Consider the following 18,108-nt stretch of genomic DNA (forward strand, 5'->3'; position numbering starts at 1 on the left):
CTTTTCATGTACCTATTGTCCTTTTGTATGCCTTCTTTGGAAAAATACCTATTCAGATATTCTGCCCGTTTTTTTAAATTGGATTGTGTCTTTGCCATTGAGCTGTATGAATTCTTTATACATTTTGGACATTTGCCCTTATCAGATATATGATTTGTAAATATTTTCTCCCATTCAGTAGATTGCCCTTTCATTTTGTTGCTGATTTCCTTTGCTGTGCAGAAGCTTTTTAGTTTGATGTGGTCCCACTTGTTTGCTTTTGTTCCTTTTGCTGTGGGGATCAGATTTAAAAGAAATCATAGTCAAGACCTATATCCAGAGCTTACGGCCTATGTTTTCTTCTAGGAGTTTTGTGGTTTCAGATCTTATGTTCCACTCTTTAATCCACTTTGTTTTATCTTATTCTTTCATTTGGAAGATATTCCTCTGTTTCTTCATCTTGCTCAACTCTCCGTGTTGGTTTCTATACAGTAGACGAAAGAACCACCTCTCCCAGTCTTGAAGGAGTGGCCTCATGTAGGAGCTGGGCCCTGTTGTTCAGCCCTGCCCGGGCTCTCGATTGTGTCTCCAACCTCTGTACTTGTCCAAGTAGCCTATTATATTTTTAATAGCTCCCAGCAGTTGAGGATGTGCCAAGACCTGTCAGTGCCCCAAAGGGGAGGGCCTTAGCATCTAGATTCAGGCTGACTGGAACCAGACTCTTAGGCATTAGCTCTTTAAAGTATGCAAATAAATACAGTTCTGTGGGACTGTAAGCATAAGCCCCTCTGCCCACCAAAGCCAGGTGATCTGGAGGTTTCCTCTGGGTAGCGGTCACAAAAATAGGGGCTAGAGATGAGTGTATAAACCCTTTTCTGGGTCATACCACTAAGCCGAAGCAAGACAGAGGGAAACACCAAGATGGTATTCATAGGCTATATTCCTTGAGAGCTGCTCAGCACTAAATGTGTGACCAGCCTGGAGCCTTGCCCTCAGGCTGACGCTCCAGGATAAGCAAGCAGCCTCCTCTTCACAGAAAGACTTGGGGGTGTGCGTTGTCTACGTTGTGCCCTTGGGGTGGCAACCTGCCGAGCAACATCTCCCCAGCCGCCACAGTCATGGCAGCCAGGCAATCAAAGGATGTCCCTTGGACAGCAGCTACAGAAACAGGAAGGCACCAGGCAAAAACCAGGGCGCCAGACTCCCTTTCTGGAGACATGGGTGCTCTGAAGTGCAGCAGACGGTGAGGGTGAAGGCAGTGCCCACCCTCTGAGGCGTCTAGACAGGATCACAGGTGTGCGTTTCATTAGAAGCCTCAGGCACAGCCATGATGATCAGCTATTAGGCCTCTTCACAGAAAGACCAAGCTCCTGGGTATGAACTCTTTCTGCTTTGTTTACAGCCCCGTGGGACACATGAGCGTTAGCCGCACTGGCTACACCAGGTGTCCTCTGGTAGCAGTCACAAAAATCGGGGTGCCAGACAGAGGTCTGAGCTCCTTCCTGGGTGACACGGATTATTACACTCCCACGGGACCAGGAACACAAATTCCCCTGGCCTCCAGAACCAGGCGATCAAAAGGCGTCCTCTAGAGGGCAGCGGCTGCAAAAACCCAGGCACCAGGTCAGTGTAAAGGCTCCCTTTGGGGAGATGCTCCTGCTCTGGAGCATGCGCGGAGGAGGGCGCCAAGATGGCGCCGGCAGCTTCGGCTTGGTGCTGCCCGGCAAGGGTGCTGGGTGTGTGTGGCAGGTCCTCGTGCCTGCCCCTCCGCCGCCCACGCTTCACTGTAAGCAGGTGAGCCCCCTTCGCTTGAAGTTTGAGCACTGTGCCAGCGCCGTTGGTTTTCGAGATTCGGTGTTTTGCAGGCTTCGTCGTTCAAGCGCGTGTCGGAACACGGGGATGCGTGAGGTGGGGGTGGAGCGCGCCACTACTGAGGCAGAGGCTCCGGGTTTCGAGTTCCCGCCTGGTGGCCGGTGGCTCCCAGGCTGGCGTTGATGGCAAGGTTGTGTCCCCGCCTCTCCTACCTTCCTCGGTGGCCTTGTGTATCACCTTCAGGTTTTTGTAAGAAGTTATTCCGAATGAATGTCGCTGTAGGCCGGTTTTCTGTGGGTGGAGGGGAGTTCGGGAGCCGCCCAGTCACCATCGGGGTTTGTTTTTTTTCCGTTTCTTTGTCGTGTTTTGTTTTGTTTGTTTGTTATTTTATTGAGAGAGAGCGAGCAAGACCATGCAGGAGCAAGGGAGGGGCAGGGGGGAGAGAGAGGGAGAACCTCGGGCAGGCTCCATGCCCAGCACAGAGCCTGACGTGGGGCTCCATATCAATATGGACTGTGAGGTCACCACAGGAGCGGAAATCCAGACTCTGTCGCTTAACAGACTGAGCCACCCAGGCGCCCCTCAGCCACCGTCTTGAACCAAAGCTTGAAAGTGAACTTTCGTATGACACTTTTTAATCAACGTTGTTTATCCAAAAGTGTTTTCATTTTCCTTCAATTTTGGAGGTGGTTTTTGCAAACTATAGAACTCTGGGTTACTTTTTTTTATTTCCAGGACGTTGAAAATGAGATTTGATTGTCCTCTGACGTCCATTTTATCTGAATAGAAGTCTGACAGCCTTTTTCTCTTTGCTGTCCTCTGTTGAATGTGTATTTACCTCTCATTTCTTTTAAGATATTCTATTTGATTTTTTTTAAGTTAATTTATTTGTCGAGAGAGAGAGAGAGAGAGAGAGACAGAGAGAGAGAGAGAATCCCAAGCAGGCTCTGTGCTCACAGCCTGTGAGCCTGGGCTGTGAGCACAGAGCCTGACGGCAGGGCTCCATCCCACAAACCAGGAGATCATGACCTGAGCTGAGATCAAGAGTTGGAGGCTTATCCATCTGAGCCACCCAGGTGCTGCCCTATTAATCTTTTTTATTACACCAGTTTGATTATGATATATCTAGGTGGTGTGTGTGTGTGTGTGTGTGTGTGTATGTATGTAGGTTGTGTTACCTGCTTGGGATTTGTGGGTTAATAAAATGTATCACTAAATTCAGACAGTTTTTAGCCTTTGTCTATCCCAGTTTTCTACCTCAGTTTCCTATCACTGTGGAACTTCTATTTCATAATTGTTGGGTCACTTGGTACCGTCCAACAGGAGGCTGCTCAGATTCTGTTCATTTTTTTTTCAATCCTTTTTTTTCTCTGTTTTAGTGTTGATAATTTTGATCTATTGTAACATTATTTAAGTTATCTTAATGCACTGACCTCACTTCTAGTTGGCAGTTTCCAATCTGATATTAAGGCCATCTATTGAATTCTTTATTTCAGACGGTACTCTGTAGTTCTAGAATTTTTATTTGCATCTCTGTAATTTAAATAATTAAAATTAAAATTTAGTTTGTTATTATTAAATAAAAATTAAAAATTTGCTTTTCTGTTGAGTTTCTTCATCTTGTTCACTTAAAAGTTTTTTTAATGTTTGTTTATTTTTGAGAGAGAGAGAGAGAGAGAGAGCAAGTGCAGGATGAGCAGAGAGAGAGGAAGACACAGAATCTGAAGCAGGCTGCAGGCTCTGAGCTGTCAGCACAGAGCCTGATGTGGGGCTCGAACTCACAAATTATGAGATCATGACCTGAACTGAAGTCGCATGACTAACCAACTGAGCCACCCAGGCACCCCATCTTGTTCACTTTTTTCCTTTCACATTGTGTTCATCTTTCCCTATGTCCATGAAAATACTTATAATAACTGTTATAAAATTTTTGTCTGCTGATTCTAACATCTATGTTATCTATGGACCTGTTTTTATTGGCTGCTTTTTCTCTTTATTATGGATGATGTTTTCCTGTTTCTTCATGTGTCTGACAATTTTTAATTATATGTTGTTCATTCTGGATTATGTATTTTAGGAAGTCTTGATATGTTGTAGAGTGCTGAGTGTTGAGTTTTGTTTTGACAGGAAGTTAGATCACTGGAAGATCCTATTAATCCTCTAAGCCTTGGTTTTAGACTTTTTGAGAGAAAGTATAATTTGGTGTGTTCTTTACTCAAGGTTGTACTTTTTACTCTTTTGGTGTGTCCTTCTGGAACATCAGTTGAGTGCCAGAGGTACTCGGAGAGCTTTGTCATCTCTAGGTGTACTGGAATTTCAGTGTCTGTTAGAATTGACTGAATTTTGGTATCTCCATTCAGCTTTTTATCCCCCAGCAGCCATTCTGTTAGCCTCATGAAATTTCATCCTGTACGCATTCAACCAAGCTCTCTGCAAGTACTTGATAAGAACTTTTACATAGACTTCTGCACCTTCCCTTATACATCTTCTTCCTCTCTAGAACACTGTTGTGCAAATTCCAGCCATCTAAACTCTAGTTAGATATGCTACCTGTGACTCAAACTTGACATATCTAGAGCAGAATATAGTATTTCCTTTTAAAATTCTCTCTTCCTTCTCTGTTCCCATGCTCAGTTCGTGACATAATGCCACTGCCTAATCTGACAACCTCTTCTCTTCCATATCCCTTTGACCACCCACTTCAGTCATTTTGCCTTTGACTATGTCTTTTTCCTGTTTGTGACCATGGCAGCAATCTTAATTTCTTAATTGTTCTCAATTTTATGGTATCACAGCACTTTACTAACACTACTAATAGAGCACTTAATATTTTTATTACAATACAGTGCCTTGCTTCAATTAATAATTGTTAATTGCATGAAGGAATGAATGGGTATTGTGTTTGCATGTGCTTGACCTACTAGGCAGTCTGCTCATTTTGAGCAGGGACAATAAAATCCAAGGCACATCATTAAGTATTTAAAAATGTTTACTGAATGAATAATGACATTATGAGGTTACTAATTTTTTTTTAACATAAACAGATCAGGTCCCCTGGAGTTGATATGTTATATCTTCATATCATGTTCAGTATTTCCCAATATACCTTAAACCATTTTGGGGGAGGACAAGTCAGGGAAAGTCTATTTGCAAGTGTGCTGATATGGTGGACCATTGCGTATGTGAGGCCATTTAGTTTTTTTAAAACAACAAGAACAATGAAAGCAAGAAATATTTGTACTGTCACCATGTTTAGTTTTGCAGATTGTTCTTAGTTTTTCTTAAAATGCTGACTTTTGGAGTTAAGTACATTAATGAATTAATAAGAATAAACAAAAGTAATTGTAGACATTTGTGCTATGCCAGAGATGTAAAATTTATTAGCGTGATCATGAAGAAGCTCCTCCGTTTCCAGAAAGATGCCACCCAGCACTGGAAACAGAATTCCCGAAGCACCCAAAGAAAGAGAAACTTTAGTATGAAGGAAATGAAAAACTTTGGGAAGCCTGTAGCATCCACCTGTTCACATTGCCCTGGGTCACTGATATCTACCATATGGCCATCAAAAGTCTCTTGATTTCTTTTTGAGGGAGAGTTGTCAGTGATAACATCATCCTTGTTCCAACTTGGAAAGCAGAGTCAGTTAGTTGCAGGTAACGAGACAGGTGAACGCCGAAAGCTTCTGGGTTGACTCTTCCAGCATCAGGCATGGAGCAAAGCAGCCATCGCTCAGCAGCAGCTTGAGATGCAGGGCTCACAGCTGGGCTGGGTATAGGTTGTGAGGTTGATGGTCTCCAGGCACGGGGTGGGCTGGCAGGAGTTGAGCAGGAAGCAGGTGGGCACACAGGGCTGGGGAATGTGGCAGGGTGGGGGGCAGTTGTCACAGCAGGTTGGCTCCAGTAACCAAGTCGTGTGTGGGCAGGTGCTGGGCAGGCAGACTCCGCACCGGCAGCATCTGTCAGAGGAGCAGATGGTGGTGGCGGGGCCGGTGGGGACGCTGCAGCAGCAGGGGACACAGCAAGCCATGGCGCTGGGAATCTGTGTTTTTAATTGATTTGGTTGTAACGATAGATGAAACTTCTGAGTTGTGACTGTCTCTCCTTTCTTTGAGGCCCTTATATACCCTTCCCAGTGGGTGTTGGTCCAACCAGAAGGCTTCTTTCCTGGTTCTTGTTTATATTAGTGTACCCATTATCCTTTGATTGGTTTGACATTTAGATGCTTGTAAAGAGTCTGTATTCTCCTAATTAACATTTATTTGAGTTCCTTGCTAAATCGGCACTGATTACTCTTGCTATTTATGACTGGAACACAAGCTTTATGATGTGTCACCAAAAACTTCTGCTATTATAATTCTGACACCAGCCTTGCTGGGAAATATTGCGTGATACTACACCCATAGTATGTAGGTCTTATCTCTGGTGCTAGTCTAGTGTTCATTCTCTTTACCTTTATCTGTATCAGTTGTTCTGATGATGTTTTAAAAAGTTGAACTTAAGTTAGTAACTTTTTTTTTTTTTTTTTTTTGCTTTGGGACTTTTAAAAAAATTACATAATTTTTTGTTGAGATGTAACTAGCACATAACATTGTGTTAGTTAAGTTTTGGGACTTTTGAAGATCAAACTTACATTAATATGAAGAAATATGCTATTGAGAAATATGGGCAGACTTTTAAAAAACACCTATTATTTCATTTTTGACTATACATATTTTATATTTATTTAAAAATTTGGACAGATAGTAAAGTATAAAGAAAACTCATAATCTTATCATCAAGAGAAATTCTGTATTCATACTTGTGTATATCCCTCTAGTCATTTTTTTTTAATGTTTTTATTTATTTTTGAGACACAGAGAGACAGAGCATGAGCAGGGGAGGGGCAGAGATAGAGGGAGACACAGAATCTGAAGCAGGCTCCAGGCTCTGAGCTGTCAGCACAGAGCCGGACGTGGGGCTCAAACTCACGGACTGTGAGATCATGACCTGAGCTGAAGTCGGACACTTAACTGACTGAGCCACCCAGGCACCCCTAGTCATTTTTTTTAATACATTTGTTTATCACTTTAGTACTGGAATCATTTTACCTATGGTTCTATAACTTGCCTTTTTTCTTAAACATACATATTTTCATTATCTTGTATTCTTAAATATATTTGATAATGTTATTTAAAATTTTTTTTAATGTTTATTTATTCTTAGAGAGAGAGAGGGACAGAGCATGAGCGAGGGAGGGGCAGAGCGAGAGAGGGACACAGAATCTGAAGCAGGCTCCAGGCTCTGAATTGTCAGCACAGAGCCCAATGCAGGGCTCGAACTCATAAACTGTGAGATCGTGACCTGAGCTGAAGTTGGATGCTTAACCGACTGAGCCAGCCAGGTGCCCGATAATGTTATTTTTAATATTTCCTAGCATTCATTATATAATTATACTTCAAAGTTACTTAAAATTTTTACATTATTAATCATTTAGGTTATTTTCAAGATGATAATTGTGGCAATAGTTAACAACTGTGGACCACATTAGGAGTCAGAAGAGCTCTTTACTGGATCCAGTCCTTCTCATTGCCTTCCTTGTTATGCCAAATCATTCATTTTTTTAAAACCTTGTCTTTCTCCTCTTCAAAGTAAGGATCATAATATCTATATTCTTCCATTCAGAAGATTTTTGTCCATAGACAATCATAAAGTGCTATACAGAGATAAATTATTACCATCATTATCCAAGTAAGTTGCAGATCAAACAAACTCAAGGTAAGGAATAGGGGAAAGAAGCAGTCTAAAGAAGAAAAAAATAGCTGCAGAAAAGCAAAAGAGCAACCTTACAGGAAGTAGCAAACATTTATCTGAAGGTTCACACCTACAGTTAGAGAAAACAGCTTGGATAGAAATTAATAACCTTCAAATTTTAACAAAGTTCTCTATGGCTCTGCTTGGAAGAAAGGATTTGTAATCTCTGTTGGTATCCCTGGACTTCACCCAGATTTATCTTTGAGTGAATACCTGCCAGATTTCTCACTCTTTTACTGAGGACTGATTTATATTTTCAGTATTTTTAAAATTTTGTTTTAAAACCTTTTTTTAAAGTTTATTTATTTATTTATTTATTTAGAGCATGTGCGCTAGGGAGGGGCAGAGACAGAGGGAGAGAGAGAATCCCAAGCAGGCTCCACACTGTCAGTGCCGAGCCCGATGTGGGGTTTGCTCTCACAAGCCATGAGGTCATGACCTGAGTGAAAACAAGAATTGGGTCCTTAACCAACTGAGCCACCCCGGCACCCTTATATTTTCAGTATTTTAAAAATAATTTAATAAACATATATCCAGCAGTTCCCATGTGCCAAACACTGTGATAAATGTTGGATATAAGAGAGTGAACAAAATAGACATCATTCTTGGTCTCATGGAACTTGGAGTCTGATGGAAGGTTTATTGTGAATATATTATTATAAGTTACTGTTATTGTATGTTATGATAGGAAGGGCTCTAAAATCATAAAAATTATAAGCAAAAGGAAATTATTTTGAGATTTTAAGAAAAACATTGCAGAGAGGTTTGCAGTTTCTCGCAGAAGTTCATGGCAAAAAGAGAGTGTTGTCTTACTTAGAATGCAGTACTACTTTAAGTCAAGCTTATGAGGATAAAGAAATTGGTACTGTTCTGTGTAGAATGTTACGTTTCTATAATTATAAATAAGATTTAAAGTTCTAGATTAGAAACTTATAAAATAAAAAGTTTATGATAAACTCATCTCTTTTATTGAAAAGACATAGTACTTTAATAAAATTTCTTTTCTTTGCCAATGGTCTAAGTGACCTGGGGATAACTATCCTTTATTTGTAAATTATGACTGTGAATCCTAGAGAGGTGAGCTAATTTGCCTTAGACGGTCTGCTGACTGACTTGTTAAAAGACTAAATATAGGACTTAATTGAGATTGAGCTACCTTTTTTGTGGTTTAAGTTTAGTATGTGTCAGAGATACTAAACATTCTATTTTTAGAAATAAAGGGTACCCTTTTCCTTTGAGTGAATTCAGGAAAAAAATGGTTATTCTTGATTAGATAGATTTTCAAATTGCTGAAAGTCTACACACACACACACACACACACACACACACACACACACACACTTGCCCAGTTTTAATTATACCGTCTATAATCATAGGGGGTGTGGGGAAGGAAAAATTTTTCTACCCTTGACGGTCCTTCAACTGACCGAAGAATTAGAGTTACATGAGACAGATTAACAGGAAAAAACACCAAAGTTTATTATGTGCACACAGAAGCCCAATAATGGAATTGAGACCTAAAGAAATGACAAGGCAAGCAGTTTTTATACTTTTTAGACAAAGAGACAATATATGAGGAATTGACAGGTCAAAGAAAACTTAACTTTGGGAGCTTCAAATAGTAAGGAATTGTAAACAGACTTAGGGCTGTGGTAGTAAATTAGTAAAAGGTAGCAAGGTTTCTTTATACAGCCTTCTCAGCTCTAAATTTCCTCTCTGGTGATAATAAGGATGTCTCTACCTCATTGTGCAGGGAGGGTACCTTTCCCATGGGAAATTTATTTCCTGCTTTCTCATGGACAGAGGAGGGTCTGAAGGTGCTTGCATAGGCTGTTTCTTACGTAATTTTTAGTTACAATAATCAGTATGCCAAGGTGGCACATTTTGGGGTGGCTTGCCCTTGACCCCTACAGGGCTGTCTGTGATAGTGAAGACCTAAACTAAAGGTTGATAATAAAAAGAAGCAAAATATGATTGTTAGTTTCTTGCTTCAGAACTCTTTGCTTGGAGGTTTCAGGCTTAAAACTCTTTGCTTAAGGAGCCCCAACCTCAGAAGTCTTTGTATTTCTTCTCTCCTTATCCTCTCCTCCTCTTCTCCCCGTCTTCAGTGCATTCAATTCATGAGTTAGTAAGGTGCTGTTCTGTCTGGAGCAGCCGCTCCTCACCTCTCCTGCCTGGTCATCTTTTAACACTTAGCCTGGATAGCTTGGTGGCTTTCCATAGCTATCCCTCACCCTGACGCTGAATCACCAAATCTGGGTTTTAGTTACTCTTTCTGTGTGATTGCATGCTGTGCTGCTCACATCTCAGTCACAGCAGGAACCACATGGCATCATAAATATACCCATCCGCCATATGTAGGCCACATGTATTGTGATTACAGTAACTTGTCTGTTTCCCTCACCAGATCTGAGAGAAACTTGAGAGCACTTGAGGTAATACCATTTCTTTTATCTTTACATCCTTAGCACGGATATGATGCCTGGCACAAGGGAAGCACTCATGAAATATTGGCCAAATGAATGAGTGAATGAACTAAATCACTTGTTGGCAGTATTCTAGGTTGTGCCCCATGTACCCCATGGCTGCTAAATTCTGTTCATTTAAACCACTAATGAGCCTATAAGAACCTGTGAGCAATCTCATTCTTGAGGGACTGACACGCACACTAAGGGTATTTAGAAACATGTTTATGTATTTAAAAATGTTTTTTTAATGTTTGTTTATTTTTTGAGAGAGAGAGCATGAGCAGGGGAGGAGCAGAGGAAGAGGGAGAGAGAGAATCCCAAGCAGGCTCCACACTGTCAGCCTGGACCTGGATGCAGGGCTCAAACCCACAAACTGTGAGATCATGACCTGAGCTGAAGTTGGATGCTCAACTGACTGAGCCACCCAGTGCCCCTAGAAACTTATATATTTATAGGCACTTGCTGCTTCCCTTCCCTGCCTTTTTCTTTTTTACAAATATTCTTTTGGTTTTAGCTCAATACTTTTCAGATTTTGACCTCTGCCTTTATATATTAATGATACTTATATACATTATACATGCATCATACATACATACATCGTAATATGTGTTGTATATGTATTCTATGTGTGTTATCTTTCTAAGGCAGGGCAAAGGATAATCTGCTTAAGATAAAATGAAGTAGGCTGGTAAAAAGAAGTACAGTTAAGTCATAGATTAAATCATGTTTAATCAAGTTTTTAGCTCCAGTTCTCAGCCCATTTCCTAAAGAGTTTTGGCATTCTGTTGATGGTGGCCAGTAGAAATATATTCCTAGTGCCCTGCTACTGGAGTTGACCACTTAAGTTTTCTCTAAGGGAAATGAAGTTGAAATTGATAGGCCTACTAAGTGACTCGGTCTTAAAACTGAATACCTGCCACTTTTAATCTGTGAGCCACTAGATCCTTTTCTATTAAAATTGGATGTGATGATTTTGTCAAAGATTCTTACATTTTATATTTCTCTTGCATGTTGTAAGTTGAGGCCATAACTGTCAGTTCAGCTTCTGGTCCTTAGAGTTGGAGGCTCTGTGATATGGCAGAAAGAATAGGGCTTTAAAGTCAGACATACGAGGAGCTGAATTCTGGCTTTCTTACTAAGTAACTTTGAGAATGTTGAGTAACTCTTACAGCTTCATTTTTCTCATCTATTAGTGATGTTTTAAGGATTGTGTGAGTTAATAATGTGATTTCTTCAGCAAAGTGTAGGTTAAGTAAATGTTGGCTCACTTCAAATTGCATTTGTCTGAGGAAAAGGGGAGAATGGAAAAGCTAACCAGTTTGAAGTTAGCAGCCTAGAAGCTAGCTAGTTCCAGTCATTCTTTTAGAAGGTTGTTCTGTTTTTTTTGTTAAATACAATAATCATCTTATCTTTTACCTTTTTTTTTAATTAAGGAAATATACCAAAAACTCTAACATAAACAAGCAACATATCTTGCCAGAGAAATAAAGTTTATTGGAAAACCCATCAAGAATTTTTTTTTTTTTACTCTGTGAAAATATCCACTATAAGAAATGGGATCCAAGAAGCAACATGACCAAGAAAATATAGTCTGGGTTCTTACAGATTTCAATAGAATTTCAATAATAGATGATGTTCACCTGCCCAAATGAGCCAAATGGTTATTCAGGCAAATAACCATAAAGAAATTCTTGATTTTCTTTCCATTAAAATCAAAGGTAGGTTTTCCATATCTGGGCCATCTGGTCTGCCTCAACATCATGATCAACTACTGAGGCAAATGAATACTGAGTAGACAGCTTCTGGGTTCTTCATTGTCAGGCACAGAGCAAAGCAGCCATCGCTCAGCAGCAGCTTGAGATGCAGGGCTCACAGCTGGGCTGGGTATAGGTTGTGAGGTTGATGGTCTCCAGGCACGGGGTGGGCTGGCAGGAGTTGAGCAGGAAGCAGGTGGGCACACAGGGCTGGGGAATGTGGCAGGGTGGGGGGCAGTTGTCACAGCAGGTTGGCTCCAGTAACCAAGTCGTGTGTGGGCAGGTGCTGGGCAGGCAGACTCCGCACCGGCAGCATCTGTCAGAGGAGCAGATGGTGGTGGCGGGGCCGGTGGGGACGCTGCAGCAGCAGGGGACACAGCAAGCCATGGCGCTGGGAATCTGGTTTGCTTTTGGTTTCTTGGAAAGATGAGGTTTCTGAGATACAAATGTCTCCTCTTGCTTTGGGGCTCTTATATATGGTCCTCAGTGGGTGTTGGTCCAACCAGAAGGCTTCCTGTCATTTTTGTTTATCCCACCCCTCTTCGCTAAGATTCTCTAATCAGTTTGGTATTTACTTGTCCATTAAGAGTCGTGCCCTTACTAAGATACATCATGTTTTTGACTCATTGACTCGTCATTTTTGTCATAAGATGATTGCATTTTATCTTCACAGGGTCTTGGAATGCCAAACCTTACATGAAATATGGATAATCAGTCTGAGTGACTGAATTCAGCTATAGTTTCAGAGGCTGTATTCTTTTCCTTGTTTTTCTCCCCCTTAATTTAAAATAATACGCATAACATACAATTTTTAATTACTAATATCAGAACATACAACTCAAATGGTTAATTGGACCATTTTCTCAGTGAAGTCAACAAGGACATGACACTTACAGATGAATGTTGCATATGACGATATGAATCTCAGACATAGTTACCTTGTTTATTGAGGATAGAATTCAGGTTCTATTGAGCAAGCAGGGTGACAGCCAAAATGGAATACGATGAAACCCCTTTAATCTATAATGAGTCTATTTTTAATCTATAATGAGTCTTAAAGGTTGTATTATTCTGTTTTTTTTTAAAAACAGTCTTTATTCTCAAAGCTATGCCAATCTTGTAGTGAGTTAAAATGTAAATTCACTGGGAAGAAAGATCCACCCAGCTGCTGGCTTTTTTTAAACAAGTTTTTAATGTTTATTATTTTTTAGAGAGAGAGAGACAGACAGAATATGAGTGGGGGAGGGGAAGAGAGAGAGGGAGACCCCCCCCCATCTGAAGCAGGCTCCAGGCTCTGAGCTGTCAGCACAGCGTCTGATGCAGGACTCAAACTCAGGAACCCTGAGATCATGACCTGAGCCAAAGTCAGCCTTTTAACCAGCTGAGCCACCCAGGCGCCCCCCAGCTGCTGAGTTTTGTTAAATGTACCATTAAAAGAAATCACCTCATCTTCATTCATTTTCAAACTAATGCTTCATTTAAAATAAGTTGAACCAAGAACAAAAAGGAGAAGTCATAAGATTTACAAAACAACAGTGGGTTCTGGGAGGGTTATCTGATCTGATGTGGTTTAGAACTATAGGAGTCCTTATTTTCACTGACTTATTCCCTACTCTGCATGATTATTTGTTTTCATATCTTGGGTCTTCAATTAGGTTGTAAATTCCTTTGAGGGATGCCTTATACAACATTCTTCACCTCGGTTGACCTTGATCTGCTGTACTGTAGGATGGCAGATGAGGAAGTTGGACTGAATAATTATCTCTAGTGTGTAATATCCTGATTCCAGCATCTTCACATACTTCCTTCCCCTTGATCAGCACAAAACTATTCAGCCAGTAGAATCTAAATTATGTAATTCGTTGGTTGGATGGCAAATTGTTGTTGAGTAAACACGAAGGACAGATTCTTTCCTGGGGTGTTTCTGAGGGGACATGACTGAAAACCAACTTGGCCAGTTTAGTAGAGAAGAAACCTGGCTGAAGCAAATCAGTGGGAAATACTCAATGTCATTGGTAAATAAGCCTCATGCATTTTATGAGAAGAAGAACCTGTTAGTGAAGTTGGCTTGGTTTTTGGTTAAATATGGATATGTATCACAAAGCATATCAAGTAAAAATGAAGGTTAGTGCCTCCAAGGCACTTTACATCTCTCTGGGTGTGGCCACACTGTTCCTTGCAGTGTCCTTCCCCGATTCTGTACTTCTCAAATCCTGCTCATTCCTCAAGCATCAACTCCAGTATCTCCTTCGCGTGAACCTTTAGGTGGTTCTTCTAGATGTTTTCATCCTTTGCTTTCACAAAGTGTGTCTCCTATCTCTTCATTTAGACCTCATTTCAGTCTGTTCTATAATATGGTTCATCATTTATTTGTCTTCCTCACTCCAGTGTGCAAACTCTCTGAAAAAGTGGGGATTGTGTCTTCATCTTCTTAGTCTCTGTCAAGCACCTAGGCGAGTGCCTGGAACACAGTAGGCGCTTGATAAATGTGTATGGAATTGGGTTAAATTACAAATTAGAAGGAAAAAAAGACCTATGTATTTATTTTTAGAATTACCTCTTATAATAACAATTGCCATAAGCAGAGCGATTTCATCTGTGAAGTGCTTTACAGATGTTGAAACAGTTTTATATTCAGAGCTTCACCTAAACGAGTAATGAAAAAAATGTGGCTCAGCTCAGTCTTTGGGGTCTCTTCAGTGAGTATGTTGATGTTTCTCAGAATCTTTATTTTTATTTTTAGAGAGAGAGAAAATGCTCACGCATGTGCATGTTGGGGGTAGGGTCAGAGGGACAGAGAGAGAGAGTTTTTTTTTTTTTTTAAATTTTTAATGTTTGTTTATTTTGAGAGGGAGACAGACAGAAAGTGAATGGGGAAGGGCAGAGAGCGAGGGAGACACAGAACCTGAAGCAGGCTCCAGGCTCTGCACAGAGTCCGATGCAGGGCTGGAACTCACGAACCATGAGAACATGACCTGAGCTGAAGTTGACGCTTAACCAACTGAGCCACTCAGGTGCCCCAAGACAGAGAGAGAATCTTAAGCAAGTTCCATGCTGAGCATGGGGCCCGATGAAGGGCTCAATCCCACAACCCTGGGATCATGACCTGAGTTGAAATCAAAAGTCAGATGCTTAACCGACTGAGCCACCTGGGTGCGCCTCTCAGAATCTTCAAAAGAAGGTGTGTGAGGTAGTTACTTAAAGAGGCAGGGAAAACATTAAAATTAAAAGTAGGTGCTGACCTTGGAATTGAAAATGACTTTAAGCTTAGAGCTTAATATATTTTACTATTTAGGCAATTTTTGTCAGGTGTTTACATATCCTTGTGAGGCCTTCTTTTGCCTATGAGATTTATGTTGATGTCATCAGTTAGTGTAATTCTGCTGGACATATTTATAGGTTTATCATGTGCACACGTGTCAAGAGTTGTTTGGCAATTATATCACTGAGACAGCATATGGTTTGGGGCACAGTGGTGTTTGTTTATTTTTAAAGTGAGGAGGTCCATGACAGCATTTACTCAACTTCTCACTGGAAACCATCATTCAGAACATTGAACAATTCTGCAAAGCTGAGGGCACAGGCTCAGAACATTTTCTTCCAGAGCTGCTTCTTTTTTTTTTTTTTTAATGTTTATTTATTTTTGAGAGACAGAGAGAGACAGCGTGAATGGGGGAGGAGCAGCGAGAGAGGGAGATACAGAATCTGAAGCAGGCTCCAGGCTCCGAGCTGTCAGCACAGAGCCTGATGTGGGGCTTGAACTCACAAACCATGAGATCATGACCTGAGCCGAAGTTGGAAGCTCAACCAAGAGCCACCCTCTTCCAGAGCTTCTAATTAAAGACCATTTGCTGAGCGTCTCTTAAGGACTGTGATGGTCCGTCAGGGTGACGTGGCCAGGCTCTTGGAAATCTCTTTGGCTAGCAGCGCGGTGCTCCACACTCACAGGGCTGGACACAGGTTGTGACAGAGATCCCACTCAGGTTTGGAGCAGGGTGGCCCCTGCTGAGCAGCCAACATGATGGCACGTAGGAGTCAGGCACACAGCAGGGTGGGGGGCAGGTGTCACAGCAGGTGGGCTGAAGGAGGCTGATGACATGTGGGCAGGTGCTGGGCAGGCCGACTCCGCACCGGCAGCATACGTCAGAGGAGCGGGTGGTGGTGGCGGGGCCGGTGGGGACGCTGCTGCGGCAGCCTTGGAGACAAGACTCACAGGCAGACATTTTGGTGCAAAGGAAGATCTTCTTGTACGAAGCTGTCCTCTGTGAGTCTTTTATATCCACCAGAAGCCTCAGGGAACACGGTTCTGTCCACCAGAATGTTTCCCTGTTGTTGTTTGTATAATCCCATACAAATAACTCACTGACTTATTTACCAGATGCGAGAGGAGCTCTCCTTCAGTTTTATTTGGTTGTGTTGCGACATTCAAACGTGCTTTCTGTTGCAGTTTCAAAGTGGTACCAGCGTAGGCTCTCCACTTAACTCCATCACCGGTAAATACTTCAGGGTTTCTTCTGCATTTCCTCTTTTTTACCGACCAGAATTTGTCCTTACAAATGATCACTGCTGAGTGTAAAGAATCAAGAGTGATTTCTCTGAGAAGTAAGAAATGATCCTTCTCAAAATGTGTGATCTGGATGTATTTGGGAAGTCAAAACCTGTGGTGGGACTTTTTCCCTACCAGAGTCACCTTGCTGTCTTTTCGAGGATGTGAAGATGTAAATGAGTACCGAAGATAGAAAACATGATCTTGACTGGGAAGTTCAGAGGCTGCTAGATGTTTTCTGTACCGATCTGCTGCATTGTCTATGTATGCAATTATGTATAAACATTTAAATAAGCTCTCAGTTTTACAGAGGACATTGGCTTTTTTAACCAGAAGCCTGAACATATTAAAACATAGGTTCATAAGACTATGTATGGTCTGAAAAATGAGCTTGCATCTCTTTGCAAAACAGCATGAAAAGTTTTCTTTTCAGAATGACCAAACTGCTGACCTGCCTATTTCATTTTTCAGTAGTCACCTTTTACCATTTTTAAAATTCCTTCCACTTTAATTCAGTGATAGTGTTAACATGTCATGGCCAAAGCTAGTACATAACTACAGTAAAGGATACTGGTCAGCAAATCCATTCATTATAAGCCAAATATTTATTCAGTCTCTAATATAGTCTGAAGAGTGTGGTAGAGTCTGAAGAGTGTCGAGCCTGGGTGGCTTAGTCGGTTGAGTGTCTGACTTCAGCTCAGGTCATGATATCACAGTCTGTGGGTTCAAGCCCCGTGTCGGGCTCTGGGCTGACAGCTCAGAGCCCAGAGCCTCCTTCGGATTCTGTGTCTCCCTCTCTGTCTCTCTGCCCCTCCCTCGCTCTCTCTCTCTCAATAAATAAATAAACATTAAAAAAAAAAGAGTGTGGTAGAGATAGAAAAAGAGAAGGCATGGTGCCTGTCCTCCAGGAGTGCTTGGTCTAATGGAAAAGGTTAGAAATCCCTTTGCGTATGATTTAATGGGAGGAGTTCTGGAGTTAGGTTTGAATCCCTTATAAGGTACATGTTGTGAGACCTAGATCAAGTGATTTGAGCTTTGGTTTTCGACCACAAATTTCGGTTTTCAACCACAGAAATATTCACCTACTGTAGTCTTATTGCAAGCACTGAATAAAAATTAAATGAGAATTGCTTCTGCAAATCATTCAGCCTTGTGTGTGGCGTGGTAGAGTTCTCTCATCAGTGAAGTTTCTCCCTTGGGTGCTGTTAGAATGCCCACAAGAGGAAATACAGCGGAGAGGCTTAGTGATCAGAGACGCCTGCCTGGAGGGTTTGGAGTAAATTGTTTTGACCAGACAAAGCTTAGAAAAGAGGTAAGTGCCTTTGCGCGAGGAAAACAGTGACTTCTGTGGCACTGTTCTGGCCTTGTCCCTGGTAGGGTTGGCCACGCCTCTTGTGCTTCCATTGCACCCCTTCACTACCCATAAAACTTGGCTGCAGTTTTTGTACACATGTTGGTTCTTAACTAGAATGTACTCTCCTTCAAAGCAGAGGCCATGTCTTATTTTTCTTGGTTTCTGCAGTGCCTAACCCTGGGGCCTGGGTCATGGAAGAGAGTCTCGGGGCTGGAACACATAGAATGAATGTTTGAGGAAGAAAGGTTGGAAAACAATGACAGCTAGCATTTATCAAAATGCTTCTGTGTCAAGTTTTGTCAGGAAAACAAGCAAACAAGAAAACCTCACAAAAAGTGTTTCAACAGAGAGCATTTGAGGGCGGGGGCTTGGTTAAATAGGTATCGGAGGACTGAAAAAGCCAAAA

At 41.5% G+C, this 18,108-nt stretch overlaps 2 protein-coding genes and 1 long non-coding RNA gene across 4 annotated transcripts in view; 1 reads left to right on the plus strand and 2 right to left on the minus strand.

The window, feature by feature from the left end:
* The first annotated feature begins 197 nt into the window (after positions 1 to 197).
* The window catches only part of LOC121044971 (uncharacterized), a 77,251-nt gene continuing 59,340 nt past the window's right edge, over positions 198 to 18,108 (plus strand). The window contains exon 1 of one of the 2 annotated variants that reach the window (XR_005797561.1): positions 198 to 1,773. This is a non-coding gene — a long non-coding RNA (uncharacterized LOC121044971). The remainder of the gene's footprint in view (positions 1,774 to 18,108) is intronic. The other variant, XR_005797562.1, reaches the window with a different exon arrangement.
* Positions 5,521 to 12,266, minus strand: LOC121044968 (keratin-associated protein 3-3). Its single transcript, XM_040497496.1, has 2 exons — positions 12,202 to 12,266; positions 5,521 to 5,829 (listed from the first exon to the last, which is right to left on the minus strand). The coding sequence occupies exon 2, from the start codon at positions 5,815 to 5,817 to the stop codon at positions 5,521 to 5,523; it is 297 nt and encodes a 98-aa protein (XP_040353430.1). The 5' UTR covers positions 5,818 to 5,829; positions 12,202 to 12,266.
* Positions 11,518 to 12,251, minus strand: LOC121044967 (keratin-associated protein 3-3). The gene has a single exon (XM_040497495.1). It carries the CDS (start codon positions 12,187 to 12,189, stop codon positions 11,893 to 11,895), a length of 297 nt encoding a protein of 98 aa, XP_040353429.1. The 5' UTR covers positions 12,190 to 12,251; the 3' UTR covers positions 11,518 to 11,892.

The sequence above is a fragment of the Herpailurus yagouaroundi genome, unplaced genomic scaffold (genome assembly GCF_014898765.1).
Source record: "Herpailurus yagouaroundi ecotype Mexico unplaced genomic scaffold, PumYag 189, whole genome shotgun sequence".
Classification (NCBI taxonomy): domain Eukaryota; kingdom Metazoa; phylum Chordata; class Mammalia; order Carnivora; family Felidae; genus Herpailurus; species Herpailurus yagouaroundi.